The sequence below is a fragment of the Adiantum capillus-veneris genome, chromosome 8, assembly GCF_014529385.1.
Source record: "Adiantum capillus-veneris isolate H3 chromosome 8, ASM1452938v2, whole genome shotgun sequence".
Taxonomy (NCBI): Eukaryota; Viridiplantae; Streptophyta; class Polypodiopsida; order Polypodiales; family Pteridaceae; genus Adiantum; species Adiantum capillus-veneris.
The window spans coordinates 72,719,129-72,736,435 of record NC_140938.1 but is presented as its reverse complement, the minus strand read 5'-3'; the positions used below and the strand labels follow the sequence as shown (position 1 = coordinate 72,736,435).

Below are 17,307 nucleotides of genomic sequence, written 5' to 3'. Positions count from 1 at the left end.
GTTTTAAGTTAGTGCTACTAATATCACTAATACTATGTGGGACTCGACTCTAAGTTGAATGGGATATCTTAGTCTTTAGGACAAGCCTTTTCCATTTTTTTGAGACTAAACACAATTTTACATCATACGTGGGACATGAAATCTCTATACAATCTAATGTACCTCTAAGGCCTTTGCCACATGGCATAAGGAGAGGGGGGAGTGGAGGCCAAGACAAATAAAGACAAGTGAAAGAGTCACGATGGCTTTCTAAAACAATAAAAAAGCGATAAAATCATTAGGTTGAGTTTAACTAAAATCAATGCTAAAAAACGATTGCCTCAACCTAGCCACGAGTCGTTGAAAATAGAGACTAGTCCGTTGCAAACCATGGTAAAGGAAAGAAAAACCGATGAAATATATGAGAGAATAGATCCTCTAAATTTCAAAATTTCTAATGGTATTTCCACTTTTCTTTTTTGCAAGGAGGAAACTCGACCACTAGTGTTCGGGAAAGGTGAGCCTTAGCTTAGCCTTGAACTGATCAAAAGTCGAGATTAGCCGTTTACAAGCAACGATAAAGGAAAAAAAACCAATTAAGTATATAAAAATATTTCAAAATCCTACAAATTTGAAAATTTCTAATTATAGTTCCGGTTTGCATCTCTACATGCAGGAGACTCGGCCGCTTAGGAAAAAAGACTTTCCCAAACAATGTCGACAGTCGCTTAATAAAAGAGACTTTCCCGAACATTGCCTGGAATTAAGCTGCAAGAAAAGTCAAGCCATGTGAGGTTGTGAGATGAAAGATAAAATAAAAAGAACTCATATGTGTGTGTGTGTGTGTGTGTGTGTGTGTGTGTGTGTATATATATATATATATATATATATATATATATATATTCAGACTAGGCGGCGGAAGAAAAATGCAAAGGGGCGTCGATCCTTCATGACGAAATTTGATTGGTTGGAGTTGAGGCACTCTTCCGCCGAGCCCTCCATTTTTCTTCCGACCCCCCCCACCCCCCGGAAGAGTTGATGGCCTCTCTCAGCCCCCTTCACTTTTTCATTTTTTCTCCTCCACACCGTTCACACTAAGCGGCAACACATATAGGAAGGCTTGACACTTCCGCCGGTTCAGTCTGAACCCAATCATATATATATATATATATATATATATACACACACACACACACACACACACACACACACACATACATGTGTGTGTACATATATGTATATATGTATAGAATCTACTAAAATTGTGCACGTGAAGTTTCACTTTAGCATTCTAAAACAATAATAGAATGTAAAAAAGTGAAGATAAAATGCAAGGTGAAATAAAAAGATCCATTTAATATTTTAAAACCGAAATAACATTTAAGATAAGTTTCAATCTTCGCTGAAAACATCAAAAGCATGCAAGCTGCGTGGAGAGTGGAGCAAGAAAAAGAGCCCCCTCTCTCTCCCTCTCTCTCTCTCTCTCTCAAGGGGAGCTTCCCTCGTCTAGACTAATGCTCGGCCCTGGGGGGACTGGGCTCTAACGGCTCATAAGAAGAATGTTCATCGTTCACTACGAGGCAGTTCACGTGGAACCATGGCTCGCAACCGGCTGCCGGTTGGCAACCAGCAACTACTCAGTTCCCATGAAAAGCGAGAATTCTGGAAAATGCATTGAAAAATGGCATATTTTTCCTCATCGAAGCTGAAAAAGTGAGCAAAGTTTTGTCCTTTTCCATGGTTTCCAGCCTGCTCCACCTCCTCCCCTAGGAGCAGCATCGTAACCGGTTTGCAACCAATTGCAAACTTTTTCTTCGCAACACCTCATGGAAACCAAACTGGTTCGCAACTGATTGGCAACCAGTTGCAAACCAGAGCTCCATGTGAACTGCACCTACGCTACGACAATATCACACTAGGCTACGTGGACCGCGACTGATCTCTCCTTAAAATGTTTTCGTTTTGCGCACAACACATTCCCCGTAGTTCCTTCTGTTCCTGCTCAACTCCCCTACCTTCCGATCATCGCCATGGCCAACAGCCAACCCTCCAGCATCTACGACATCACAGTCAAGGTGTCTTAACGTTCTCAGAATCCAAACGGTCTGCCCATTGCTGTCTAATTCTCCATTGTTTGCCCCTGCGTCTTTGATGCGTTCTTGTTTGTATCTGGCTATTGCTGTTACTTCCTCCGTTTGAAAAGGTCAAAGAATAAGCGCAGAAACCTACAAGCTCCTGGTCATGAAACCATGCCTTAGTGGTCATGGGGAATACCCTTTCTGCACAATTGTTACCCGTTCTTTTAAAATGTAGAAGCTGCATCGCACTTGGGTATTTTGTGTTTAAGTCTGGTTTTCTTCATTTTTAGGAAAACTTTGCATTACATTTGTCCTTTGTAATTTTTTCTTTTCTGTTGCTCTGAGCAGAGTGGTTGCATACATTTGCATGTTTGAAGAATAGATAAAGCCTTACTGAATCACTTAATTTTAAATTATATTTGTTGTATCGATTATGTATTGAGGTTTGGCTTGTGTTTCTTTGCTCAGGATGCTCGTGGAAATGATGTCAGCCTGGAAACATACAAAGGGAAGGTTTTGCTGATTGTTAATGTGGCATCACAATGGTTAGGTCCTCATTTGTTCTCATGGATAGTTTGGGAGTAGCTTTTCAAGAGAAATTTTTTAGGGTCGAGTAAAGAGTGGTTTGTGATGTAAGCGGGGCACATGTATTAGTTAGGGTCAGTCGGGAAGGTTGATAGTTGAGACAAGCTCTTTTATATCCCCAGGGGCCTTTTATACACAGTAACATAACCTTGTTACTTTTGCAAAGGAAAGAAGCATTTTATACTATTTGCAGCTTTGTCATCTTATTTTGAGGTCAAGTTAGCTTGTTTGGTTATAATCTATTAATTTCTGTGTATATTTTGGCTCTTTTCTTGTCCTGGTTATTGGTTTGATTCCTTGGCATCATCTTCCAGGATAGGAGCCATCAGCCACCTTGCACCTTGGATATTGCTACCTATCCTTGGAGTAGGGTGTGTTGCATAGCAGTCTTTGGTCTACCATCCATCCATGTGATAGCAGGATTTTTAATTTTTACTCTTTGGACTTTTTGTGTTCCTGACCTTTTGGCTCCCCTGAGTTTTTTGGTTAGCGGTGGGGTGTGGGAGCATATTGGTACCTAGTTTTACACCCAATATCGGGCATTGACAACGTTAGCGGGGATATTGTAGTAATTAGTCAATACTATGCATGATGGAGCTGATGATTATATGGTCTTGTGGGTGACTACCATGAGTCTATACCTTGCACTTTCCTTTAAGGGTGAATCTGGGCTTATCCTAGATTCATTAGGTATTTTTTAGTCGTATATGGGACATGCATACTTCAGATTGTGAAGTTTTTGTCCGAGTTACGATTAGTTGATATTGAGCTAATTCTTTCTATCTTTTCTGGTGCTATTTAATGCTTCTTTTAGTGCTACGCTTCATTATGGCTGAGTCTGCCCTGCAACTCTAGAGTTATGACAGAATCTCAGTAGGCAGATCTTTGTATTGATGTATGCTTTTTGTGTGTGTGTGTGTGTGTGTGTGTGTGTGTGTGTGTGTGTGTGTGTAAGCATATATTGGTACCTAGCTCTACACCCACTATTCGGCACTGAAGACGTTATAGGGGATGTCGTTTCCTTAAGGGTCCTGGATCATCTAGGTGTATATATGTTTTCAGAATGTAATTTCTTTGCATAAAGTGCAACCACTCATGCAACTGTGTGCTTTTGCAGTGGGCTGACCACATCGAATTACACTGAGCTTTCTGAAGTATACAGCAAATACAAGGATCAAGGTGGAATACCTTGACATCAATTCTCTTTGTTGGCATTCACCTGGACAGGCGGTTGATGTGTGTCTTAGCATGCAGGTTTGGAGATTTTAGCTTTCCCTTGCAATCAATTTGGTGGGCAGGAGCCAGGAACCAATGAAGAGATTCAACAATTTGCTTGCACGAGGTTTAAAGCTGAATATCCTATCTTTGATAAGGTGTGCACTTTCCTTACCCGCTATCCCCTAGGAATTGCCAATATTTTTCTTCTCCAGAGACATCAATTATGGTGGTTTTGAGAACTGCTTGTAGACAGGTTTTCAATAATGTTACAGAACTGTTTTATGGTTGAGGATTATGTGGTTAATGATAATGTTTCAGTAAGGTGGTTGAGGAGCTCTCAAATAGAAGAAAACAAATGGCATGCCATATGTGCTACATGCCATGTGATTTTCACACGATGAATGAAAAACATTCTGCCTGCAAGCTCATGTACTCTTCCCACTTGCTTATGCTTAACATACTTTTTTGCTTTTTACATCTTAAACAGGTGGATGTGAATGGAAGCAATGCATCTCCTCTTTACAAGTATCTGAAGAGTGCTAAAGGTGGACGAATTTTTGGCGATGGTATCAAGTGGAACTTTGCTAAATTCCTAGTGAATAGGGATGGGGAGGTCATTGATCGCTATGCTCCAACCACCGCTCCTTCCAAAATTGAGGTAATTGTACATTACATGCAACTGGGTGACTTTGAAGTTAGGGTCCCATGTTCGAGAAACTCCCCACCCGCTTGCGCCTGTGTGCACGAGAGAGAGAGAGAGAGAGAGAGAGAGAGAGAGAGAGAGAGAGAGAGAGAGAGAGAGAGAGAGAGAGAGAGAGAGAGATGTTATATTAACGTCTTCAAAAAAGGCCAAAATGACCTATGAGACCAAAAAGTTACAACTGGTGAATCTGATACCATGTGTGAGTACGGAAATTACAAAGTTACAGAGAACTAACAATAAAATACTAAGGAGAAAGGAAATTGGGGGGGGGGGGGGGGGGGGTTTGTGGGTTCAGATGAAATCTCTCATCGATCGCTGTTGGATCTCATCGACCTCCTCCATGGTCAGAACTTTGGTTGGGCGTCTTGCATGTCGAGCTAGAGTGATCTGTATCTTCTGTTGTAGCCTTCGTCGGGGAGACCCCCCGAGGTCGTGGACGTCTGGATCTGTCAAGTTCAGTGGCTCGGTCAAGCAGTTTACCTCTAGTATGAGTAGGCTCTGAGATTTGCTGTATTCTCTTCTCCATTGGCTCTCCTCTATCTGGTGTAAAGAAATCTGTGATTCGTCTCTGAGATTGTCTCTCCCCTGATGTCCTCAGCAAGCTCTCCCTATCTCTGCGCAGCTCTAGCAGGAACAATCCGAGACACCTCTGGTCCTTGTATCTCTGAATAGAGAGTGGAAGCGGCCGCGTATCTCATAGTATGCCGGACAATGACATGTAGTGCAGCTGTGTCTCTGGCTCTAAGTTACATAGGTGACATATCCTGGCTCCTGTCGGCACCCCTCGAAATCGACCAGTCTGGATCTGGAGTTGCTATGAGGATGTGCGTGTCCAATAGCGCATCTTATCCCATGAGATAAATGTGTATCCATGTATGCAGGCCTAGTCACAAAGTCGTCCTCCGTGAGTTGGAGAAGATGCTCTCTGTAGAAGGCCATCTTCGTGCCCAACTCCTGTGTCGGCTCTATCCATCATAGTCACAGGGGACTCCCTTTTTCGGGCTTCCCGTCCCCACTTGCCGTCTCGTCCTCTTTTTTACACTAAAAATCCATTTGACTTCCGTCCCCCTTTCCATGTCCCGGAATGTGTCCCTTGTGACTATGGTATCCATGTGCTCCTGGTATTTAGCTGAACCAGATCTGACGTATGAGTCTGGTGATCTCTGTCCGTGTGAGAGACAGGGAGGGTGCATCCAAGGAGTATTGAAGTGGAGGTAATCTATCCATGTTGAGACCATGTGAGTGAAACCATGATGTCATCTGTCCATACCAACATGCTGTATCGCCTTGTAGAGCTAGTTGTCGAGATGACTCTTAGGCAAGCCGGGCGTATCTGTCCCTGGGGAGATCCCATAGATTGTGCATAAGGAAATTGATCTCCTCAATGCCTCCGCCATGACGGGGGGGGGGGGGGGGGGGGGGGGGGGGGGGGGGGGGGGGGGGGGACGCGGCTAGCTTGGCTCGGATAATCTCATGTGGTACTGAGGCCTTAGCCCGAATCATCCGAGAGGATAGAGACCAGAGGCCTCTCTATACATCTCCATCCATCTGTGTTGCCAGACCGCCCATGGTGGTCTAATGAGGGTCCCCATACTTGAACTCCATAAAGCATAGCTGGAGTCATGAGAGGGTCTAAAAGCCAAAGCTTTGTTCGCGGTTCCTGAAATTGAACTTGCGAATACATCCTCTCTAGTCCTCCCAAAGCTGCATATGCTCTCGTCACTCTAGTCTCTGATGCTCTCCTTAGTGAAAACACCGGTCCACCGAACACTACCCCAAGATAGGTATATGCACCTGTGTACTACCACAGTCTCCTGGCCATACATAAATGTGGGTGCCGACCTCTTGACCCACTGTGGTGCAGTGTTGAACACCATAACCTTGGTTTTCCCCAGATTGACATACAATCCACTGTCACGAGCAAATGTATGTAGAGCATCCAAATGACGTTGCATCCCCTTTGGGGAGTCAGAAATCAGCACAATATCATAAGGATATAGTAACAGCGGAATCCATGTCTCTGCTAGCTGAGTCCCCCTGTCCCCTTGACGTTCTACATAGTCCGAAAACTCATCCACATACATCCCAAAAAGAGTCGGGGATGGGGGCATCCCTGCTTTACTCCAATAGTGGAGTGGACCATGACAGACATTCCCTCAGTGGTGCGTACTGTAACCGGCCCGTACAACGTAGAGGGCGGTACTATTTCAATTACTTGTTAACTTTACACAGAGCACTGAGAAGGGAAGAGAACACAGTTGTGTCCAGCAACTAGAATGTCACTGCGCACACGAGACCGACACCCTGTAGGCCCCAAAGACTGGCGCCCCTTTCGGTATTTCTTTATTCAAATTAAGGTAGACGATCCGACGACTTAGCACAAGCTTTCACAAAGCTGTCCAAACCTGGCGAGGGCTGAAAACGCAGGTTTTCGACCTGATTTTGGTAGCATAACGGCGCAAAAACCCCTGTAGGTCAAAAGCACCTGTCTAGGACGGATTCCCTCGCTATCTGGAAGCTTTCTGGTGAGCTGTCACAGAATTCAGCGGGCTGTAATTCCCGGTTTTTCACTGCCGGGTGTCCAAAAGCCTGTACACGCATCCCAAGGTTTTCACGAGGCTCCCCCGGGGTTCCCTTGCAGTTTAGGTGCGAAACCCTAAACCTGCAGAAAAACACAGCAGGCTGTAATTCGCTGTTTCGGATCGTTTTTAGCGGAGCGAACACGCCTACGCGTGTCCCAAGGGCTCCCGCACACAATGGGACTGTTCCCCTGTGAATTGGACGAGTTTTCACGCGAGAAAACTCTCCGAACTCGCAATCTTTTGCGATGGAACTGTGCGTACCTGTGGGGGATTAGCAATTAGCTAATCCGGTTCCTGTTCACAAGGCTCTTGCCTTGGCAAACACTCATAAACCCCCAGAACTGTACATGTTCATCTGAGTAGCCCAACTAGTGGGGCATTATCATATGTGCCAAAGGGGAGAGAGAGATGCACGAGAGCAAGTCATCGCGCTACATGAGATAGAGGAGAAGGTAAGCTTTCCATTAAAGCTGTAGACCTGCACCCACTACTCACACACACACACTGTAGGTCACTTGTGTTCAAAAATCAGCCTCCTCTCTCAAATTGGGCGCACCCTCTTCATGCTGGAAGTGGCAAAATTGCCTGGAGTCGCCATGTCCAGTTTGCCTCTTTTGAGTTAATTCTCTAGTTCCCACTGACTTATAAAGTTATAAGTGACTTTCCGAGTGGCCCAGACTTCATTTGGCGCACACAGGCTTCCATACTCATCAGAAAATTCAGTGCTAACTGGTCCGACCAGTCCCAGACTGACCGACCCAGACTCCCGCTGTGAGAAACCTATTCGGCACCGTTTCACACTGGCCATGCAATGTCCACTTGCACCTTTTCAAGGGTTCTGGGAAAAACAAGTAAAAATAAAAATAAATAAAAATATCTAGTACTTATTTACGGAAGGCAACAGGAAAAATACACCTCGTGGTGACACACCCCACCCTTGAAATACTGCAAGCGACCTCGCTTGCATGCCAATAATACATGCGGTATCAGTTGATATCACACATATTCTATGATGGGAATCCAAGATATACATGCTTCCGGAAATGTAGCGTTGGACGATTAAACAATCCCACCAACCATGCTACGACACATATATCAAGCATAGAAGCCTTCTAGTGTACTCTGAAGCACAAACTTCTCTAGCTAAATTCTGTATGGAAAGAGTAGATACAATTGCTTAACTACTCTCTTGAGCATCATGAACCATGCTCTTGCCTTGCTCCAAAAAGGCTACATCAAGTCACTGTGGGTTCCATCTGAAAGGCTTCAAGATACAATTGCAATAGCTGAGGTGAATCAAGCAATTCAGACTCTTCCATCCATTTGGCATCCAACGATGGATAGTTCTTGAACTTCACCAAATAGCGTCTTGCAACCTTTCCTCTAACCTTTCTTTCTTTATGTGCCAATATTTGTTCAGGAACAAGGATTTCATCCAATTCTTCCACTTCGGGTTGTTCCTCATCAAGCATATTCTCTGGCACATCACCAACAAAGGGTCTTAGAAGGCTGACATGAAATCATTATGTATTTTCCAGCCTTCTGGTAGCTTTAACCTGTAAGCTACATCACTGATCTTTTCTGAAATCTGAAAAGGACCATAATATCGCATAGTGAGCTTAGGAAACAAGCGTTCCTTGCCTTTCCTTTTCCTTAACTTGGCCTTTTCAAAGCGCAAAAGCACCCAATCACCAAGTGAAAATACAAGTTCACGACGGTGACGATCAACAGCTTTCTTTTGCTTAGCCTGAGTCTTCTCAAGAGCAATCTTTATCTTCCTGTATGTTTCATCCATATCTTGCACATACTTGTCTGCCTCAAAAATCTTGTCCTTAGTCTGCAAAATGGGCGGGACTTTCTTCCCTCCTTCCACTATCTCAAATGGTGCCTTACTTGTTGACGTATGCACAGTGTTATTGTAAGCATATTCAACCAATGGAAATGGTGTTCCCAAGTTGCCTTGTGCTCTGGCACATAACATTTGAGCAGGTCTAGAACAATAGAATTTGCCTCTTTTGACTGTCCATCAGTTTGGGGATGAAACGAAGAAGAGAACTTTAGCGTAGTGCCCATGTTCTCAAACAATGCCTTCCAGAAAAGACTCGTTATACGTGGATCCCTGTCACTGACAATTGAGTGAGGCATCCCGTGATATTTAAAGATATTGCTCATGAATATCTTGACCATGTGTTCTGGCTTTATCTTCCTCCTCACATGATAGAAATGGGCCTGCTTACTGAACCTACAAATGATAGTCCAAATCCCATCATTGCATGTTTGCGTCCTTGTAAGATCAAAGATAAAGTCCATTGCTATGCTTTCCCATGGCCTATCTGGGATCGGCAATGGCTGCAACAATCCCGGTTGCTTTTGTCTGTCAAATTTGACTTTTTGGCATACTAAGCATGATCTTACAAATGTGTCAACATCTTGACGCAAAGCTGGCCAATAGAAGAATGCCTCAACCCCTTTCATTGTCGCATCAATTCCACGATGCCCAACATAAGGTGGAGCATGACTTTCCATCAAAATCTTTGGCCGTAACTGTTTAGTAACGCATAACTTTCCATGCATCATGAGAAAGTCATTCTTAAGCATATAGTGCTCATGATGTTGCCCATCAACAAGCTGGTCATAGATCCTTGCAAAATCTGAATCTTCAGCATATTGTGTCTTCATTTCGTCTAGTTCACAATGGTACGGAATTGACACTGTTGAAATTTGGGGCTTTTGTGACAACGCATCAGCCACCACGTTCTTTTTCCCTTGCACATGCACAATCTGAAAATGGAACATTGACAAGATGTTTGCCCATCGCATGTGCTTCTCAGACAACTTCGTCTGTGTGAGAAAATATCGCAAGGTTTGATGATCCGTTTGGACAACAAAATCAGCCCCTAGCAGATAGTGTTTCCAACTAGTGAGAGCATGAATTACTGCCAGCAATTCTTTCTCATAGACTTGCAAGTTCCTTTCAGTCTTCAAAAGAATTCTGCTCTCATATGCGACTACTTGGCCATTCTACATTAGAACTGCACCAAGACTATGGCCACACGCATCACACTGAACCACAAAAGGTTTCGAAAGATCTGGCAAAATGATTACCGGATCTGAAGTCATCTTCTCTTTCAAGTGTTTGAACGCTAAAATTTCCTTGGCTGTCCACTTGAAAGTAACTCCTTTTCCTTGTAGTGCATGGAGTGGAGAAGCAATCTCAACAAAATTTCGGATGAACCTCCTGTAGTAGGAACATAAGCCTAGAAAGCTTCGAATGTCATGTACGGACTTCAAGTCTGGCCATGACCTAATTGCTTCCACTTTAGCGGGATCCATGCATACCCCATCCTTTGAAACAATGTGTCCAAGGAAGTGAATCTCTTGCAAAAAGAATTCACTCTTCTTCGCATTAATGAGTAGCCTGTTCGTACGTAACTCATTGAAAACTGCAGTCAAGTGATCCCTATGCTCCTCTTCAGACTTCGAATAGACAATCATGTCATCAAAGAAGGTACCCACGAAGTTTCTATGTGGTCTAAAAATTCTGTCCATCATTCTATTAAACGGGCAGGAGCATTTGTGAGACCAAATGGCATAACAAGAAACTCATAGAGACCAAATGTTGTCCTGAACGAAGGCTTATGGACGTCTTCTGGCCTAATGCGTATCTGATGATACCCACTCTTTAGGTCTATTCTTGTAAACAATGACGCTCCCTCAAGCCGATCAAGAATGTCATCTATCCTCGGTATGGGGAACTTGTTCTTGATAGTATTCTTATTCAAGGCGCGATAGTCAATGCACATGCGCCATGAACCATCCTTCTTCTGCACTAAGAGTACAGGCGAACAAAAAGGGGATGAACTGGGCTGAATCAGCCCCTTCTCTAAAAGCTCGTTGACCTGACTCATAATCTCTTTCTGCTGGGCTGCACTAACCCTGTATGGTGGTCTATTCGATGGACTAGAACCTGGCACAAGATCTATGGTATGATCCTCAGGTCTCTCAGGAGGTAACTCCCTTGGCAAAGAGTCCGAAAAACAATCACTGAAACCACTCAAAAAAGTTGACATGTCTTTATCTAAGGTAGACAAATTAGATACAACTTGAGGTACTTCTTTTGCAAAGATCAAGTCCGCAGAAAGATGATTCTTTATTACAGATGAAATAGCAGAAGCAGAAACAACTGGAACAGACTCGCCTTTAAGCTTTACATCAAGGACATGAGTCTTTCCTCTATGTACAAGGGTAATCTTTTTGTTGTAAGTATCCACCGTAGCATGCAACCATGTAACACCATGGGATACCCAGTAACACATCACAGCCCTCAAGTGGCATAATATGAAACTCTTCCGCATCCACATAACTCTGAATGTGCAGACGAAGCTTCCCCAAAATGGGAGTAACGGGCTCTGAATGACCTGGGCATGCCAAACCTGCTTCCCCTGTCATACCCATCTCCTCTGCACGAATGCCCAACTTTGATGCCAATTCTGGTGATATGAAATTTGCACGGGCTTCTGGATCAAAGAAAACCAGCACTGTCTGGTCTCTAACTTTGCCCCAAGCTCTGCACAGCTCCGTGGCATCTATGTTTGGCTGGTCTCCAACCAAATCTGGAACAAGTCCTGCACTTGGCTTTGGCTTCTTCCCTTTATGGTCTGACTTGTCATCCTTATCCTGTGACTTCTTCTGTGGGCATTCATTTGCAAAATGTCCTTCTTGTTTACAAATGTAGCATTTCTTGGCCTCCCTAAGAGCTTTCCGTTCTTCAAAAGTTTTGCCAGAAAAATGCCTCTTTTGTCCTTGTCCTCGTCCCGAAGAAGACTTAGACTGCTTCTTGGACGTATCACCTTCTTCAGTGGAGGGCTTCTTTGTGGGAGGCTCAGAAGGCTTTGTTGCAACATTGCCCTTGGCTGAAAACTGTTTGCCCTGGGACCCTTTCTTGTGGCTATTAAATCCATCGGAATCTCCCTTCGACAGATTGCTGGCCACTCTTGCATTCTCTATCAATTGAAACATATTCATGACAGTAGTCTTTGTGCAGTAGTCCCTGATTTTCTTGGGCAATCCGCAACAGTACTTCTCAATCTGTTTTGACAATGGCACAAACCTGTAAGAGGTGACTGGCAACAGTGCGGCCCAAAACTGTTTAATGTACTTTTCCAAATTCGCACAATGTTTAGCATTCAACTCGTGCCAGTCATCACATCCACTTCAAAAGTGTTTGTCAACCATGTAGGCGCAAGAAGTTGTTTGAATTGGACCCACGTTATTGGGGCTTGACCCTTGTTCAACAATGCGGTCCACCATTGAAGCGCATTCCCTTTCAAGAAAGTGGCAGCCTTGCGTATCTTTGAAAATTTCGTGAAGTTGCCTCCAGCATAAGCTGCATCGAACTGCTGTATGAAGGTCAAAGCCTTCAATTGATCCTCAGTTCCTCTGAAAGTTTCAAACTTCACTCCCTGCCCACCTTCCTTGTAATCCTTCAGCCGACTCAAAGGAGCCACATTATCATAAACAGGTGCTTGTAACAGTGGTGCTCCATGATTGTTCATTCCAGCACTCGCATCAACTGTTTTACCTGTCATATCTGCATTTTGTACGTATGGCTGCGAAAAACCAGCCATACCAAATTGTGTTCCAGGCAGTCGAAACTGGCCATAGGCACCCTGAAAACCTGGTTGGACACCCATGTTCGCGGACATAGGGTTACCCATGCCTGTTTGCATTGTCCCGAACACATTCCCTGGCATATAACCTGTGGAAGGTCCAGCCATAGCTTGAAACACTGAACCACCTCCAAAATAACTAGGATAAGTATTAGGTAATGGAAGGGTCTAACGCATAGCGTGTTCATTACTCCCTTGACCATTCACAAACGGTTCCTGTCCAGCTAAAGCAAGTTGCTTTGGATCATTGGACACCGCTAGTTGCTCAACCACATGGGCTTTCCCTCGAGCATCATGAGTCCTCTGCGCATTGGAAATCTCCTTTTCCTGCAACGGCTCAGTCATGCCCTGTGTAGGAGGCTGAAAACCCTGTGTCGGAGCTTGTAAGAACTCCTGCGTCCTTGGGTTGTTAGCCAACTGCTGAAACATGTCCATGCAGCAACACAGTTGAGTTCTAAACAACCTGTCCTCTTCTTGAAGAGTTGAAGGAACTTTCTCGGTGCCATGTGAGGAAGATCCCTCTTCAGGTACTTGGTCTCTCTTCTCTGCCATAACGACAAGCTGTGTGTTGCTTTCACCCACAACAATCCACGCTGCTCTTTTTGAAGAAAAAGTGACTATCCCGTCGATGGAAACCATATTACCGGCCCGTACAACGTAGAGGGCGGTACTATTTCAATTACTTGTTAACTTTACACAGAGCACTGAGAAGGGAAGAGAACACAATTGCGTCTAGCGACTAGAATGTCACTGCACACACGAGACCGACACCCTGTAGGCCCCAAAGACTGGCACCCCTTTCGGTATTTCTTTATTCAAATTAAGGTAGACGATCCGACGACTTAGCACAAGCTTTCACAAAGCTGTCCAAACCTGGCGAGGGCTGAAAACGCAGGTTTTCGACTTGATTTTGGCAGCATAACGGCGCAAAAACCTCTGTAGGTCAAAAGCACCTGTCTAGGACGGATTCCCTCGCTATCTGGAAGCTTTCTGGTGAGCTGTCACAGAAATTCAGCTGGCTGTAATTCCCCGTTTTTCACTGTCGGGTGCCCAAAAGCGTGTACACGCATCCCAAGGCTCTCACGAGGCTCCCCCGGGGTTCCCATGTAGTTTAGGTGCGAAACCCTAAATCTGCAGAAAAACACAGCAGGCTGTAATTCGCTGTTTCGGATTGTTTTGAGCGGAGCGAACACGCCTACGCGTGTCCCAAGGGCTCCCGCACACAATGGGACAGTTCCCCTGTGAATTGGACGAGTTTTCACGCGAGAAAACTCTCCGAACTCGCAACCTTTCTCAATGGAACTGTGCGTACCTGTGGAGGATTAGAAATTAGCTAATCGGGTTCTTGTTCAGAAGGCTCTTGCCTTGGCAAACGCACATAAACCTTTAGAACTGTACATGTTCATCTGAGTAGCCCAACTAGTGGGGTATTACCGTGTGTGCCAAAGGGGAGAGAGAGATGCACGAGAGCAAGTCATCGCGCTACATGAGATAGAGGAGAAGGCAAGCTTTCCATTAAAGCTGTAGACCTGCACCCACTACTCACACACTGTAGGTCACTTGTGTTCAAAAATCAGCCTCCTCTCTCAAATTGGGCGCCCCCTCTTCATGCTGGAAGTGGCAAAATTGCCTGGAGCCGCCATGTGTCGAGTTTGCGCCTTTTGAGTTAATTCTCTAGTTCCCACTGACTTATAAAGTTATAAGTGACTTTCCGAGTGGCCAGACTTCATTTGGCGCACACAGGCTTCCATACTCATCAGAATTCAGTGCTAACTGGTCCGACCAGTCCCAGACTGACCGACCCAGACTCCCGCTGTGAGAAACCTATTCAGCCGCAGTCGTTTCACAGTGGCCATGCAATGTCCACTTGCACCTTTTCAAGGGTTCCGGGGAAAACAAGTAAAAATAAAAATAAATAAAAATATCTAGTACTTATTTACGGAAGGCAACAGGAAAAATACACCTCTTGTTGACACGTACCCACCCCATCATTGTCCTGTATAGAGCCAAAATACCCCATCTCAGCTCTGTAGGGTGTGTCTGTAGGCACACCCATGTCCTTTAGTCTGTGTATAAGTTTGGCTCTCGTCACTATGTCAAAAGCTTTGCGGAAGTCCACAAAGCTACAATAGCCTATAGGTCCTCTTGCCATGGTGTCTACCCTCCTCAATAATAGCTCTGAGGGTCAGAATCTGGTCAAGAGTGAAGAAACCTCTCTTGAAACCTGCTTGCCCTGGTGCTCTTATGCCCTCTCGCTTTGCCCATCTACTCAGCTCCTGCTCAAGAACGGATGCATACAACCTAACTAATGTGTTGACCAACCATGATGGTGCGATAATTCGCGGGAATCATGGGATCTCCTGACTTGAAAATAGGCACAATCGTAGACATACTCCATATAACCGGCCTATACAACGTAGAGGGCGGTACTATTTCAATTACTTGTTAACTTTACACAGAGCATTGAGAAGGGAAGAGAACACAGTTGCGTCCAGCGACTAGAATGTCACTGCGCACACGAGACTGACACCCTGTAGGCCCCAAAGACTGGCGCCCCTTTCGGTATTTCTTTATTCAAATTAAGGTAGACGATCCGACCACTTAGCACAAGCTTTCACAAAGCTGTCCAAACCTGGCGAGGTCTGAAAACGCAGGTTTTTGACCGGATTTCGACAGCATAACGGCGCAAAAACCCATGCAGGTCAAAAACACATGTCTAGGACGGATTCCCTCGATATCTGGAAGCTTTCTGGTGAGCTGTCACAGAAATTCAGCGGGCTGTAATTCTCTGTTTTTCATTGTCGGGAGCCCAAAAGCCTATACACGCGTCCCAAGGCTCTCACGAGGCTCCCCCGATGTTCCCTTGCAGTTTAGGTGCGAAACCCTAAACCTGCAGAAAAACACAGCAGGCTGTAATTCCCTGTTTCGGATCGTTTTTAGCGGAGTGAACACGCCTACGTGTGTCCCAAGGGCTCCCGCACGCAATGGGACAGTTCCCTTGTGAATTGGACGAGTTTTCACGCGAGAAAACTCTCCAAACTCGCAATCTTTCGTGATGGAACTGTGCGTACCTGTGGGGGATTAGCAATTAGCTAATCCGGTTCCTGTTCAGAAGGCTCTTGCCTTGGCAAACGTGCATAAACCCCCAGAACTGTACATAGGTCAAATGAGAAGCCCTCTAGTGGGGCATAACATACTGTACGTAGGGGAGAAAGAGAGCAGTATGTAGCGTGCGGGGCATCACTCCCGTCACCATACTGTGCATAGAGGGCAAGGTAAGCATTCCGTAGCTTCTGTACCTGCTACAATCCACCTGAGGCTGAAAATGGCGCCCCCTTTGTTGATATGCAGCTCGTTTTTGCCTCCCAGAGTGGCAGAATCGCTCACAGGCTCACAGGCTGACACGTCGCCTAGTTTCCGAGTTTGGGCTTTCCGTGCTAAAAATATCTCAACTGGTGCGTCAGTTGACTTGGCAGCAGAGCAATAAAATGTTCCCCTTGTCATTCCAGAGCTAATGACGCGAACACATTTTCCGGTCAGAAATAGCAGTTCCCTAACTTTTAGGAGATGCTTCCATGGCGTCCCTATCGGTCTCCTGACCATCATTGCAGACTACCATTTGACCAACATCTACAATGTGGGTTAATTTATTGGCCCCTTTCAACTTATAAAGTTGCAGTGACTTGATGAGTGGCCCAAATTCCAGTTTGGCGCACACGAGCTTCCATACTCATCAGAATTCAGTGCTAACTGGCCCGGGCAGTCCCTGTCTGACCGACCTAGATCCCCGATTTGAGAAACCCATTTGGTTGCAGCCGTTTCACACTGGCCATGCAATGTCCACTTGCACCTTTTCAAGGGTTTTGGGACAAACAAGTAAAAATAAAATAAATATATCTAATACTTATTTACAGAAGGCAACAGGAAAAATACACCTCCTGGTGACACTCCAAGTTTCCGAGAGGCTTGCATACATGGCTCGATTAAACATCATAGCCAAGAGCTCTGCAAGCATATCTCTGGCATGGATGAAGTGCTTTGCTACCAGACCATCATGATCATGTGCTCTCCCTGTCTACATCCTGTCAATGGCTTTCCTTACTCTCTCGGTAGTAAAGAAAGAACATGTCTTCGGGTATGTCTCTAGTGGGTACGGCAGAGGTTGGTGCCCTGATGCTGTGTAGAGAGATGTGGCATATTCCCTCCATGTCTCAGTGGAGGTGACCGCTGGCGGTGGTGAATGTGTCATGATTGTGACTATGTTAACAACATTACATCTACTCCTAGTTGCAGATACGCGAAGTGCCATGCCAAGGAGAACCCCTACGCTTGGATGGTCACGACCCTCGCTCAAGAGACGTGCCTCTTCGCCAAAAGCCACACTCCTTCGACGACTGGTCACACCCCTTCGCTCTACGGGTGCGTCTCTTTGCCCAATGGTTGCAGCTCTTCGCCGAAAGGATGTGTCTTTACGTCTAAAGTCATGCTCTTCA

General features: G+C 45.1%; 1 protein-coding gene across 1 annotated transcript in view; it reads left to right on the top strand.

Annotated features, from left to right (window-relative positions):
* Nucleotides 1–1,903: 1,903 nt before the first annotated feature.
* LOC147452362 (putative phospholipid hydroperoxide glutathione peroxidase) overlaps nt 1,904–17,307 on the top strand; it is a 29,952-nt gene continuing 14,548 nt past the window's right edge. The window contains exons 1-5 of the mRNA XM_086518080.1: nt 1,904–2,054; nt 2,526–2,602; nt 3,760–3,821; nt 3,897–4,015; nt 4,348–4,518. Coding sequence (XP_086374206.1) covers nt 2,010–2,054; nt 2,526–2,602; nt 3,760–3,821; nt 3,897–4,015; nt 4,348–4,518 — 474 coding nt within the window. The 5' untranslated portion in view covers nt 1,904–2,009. The remainder of the gene's footprint in view (nt 2,055–2,525; nt 2,603–3,759; nt 3,822–3,896; nt 4,016–4,347; nt 4,519–17,307) is intronic.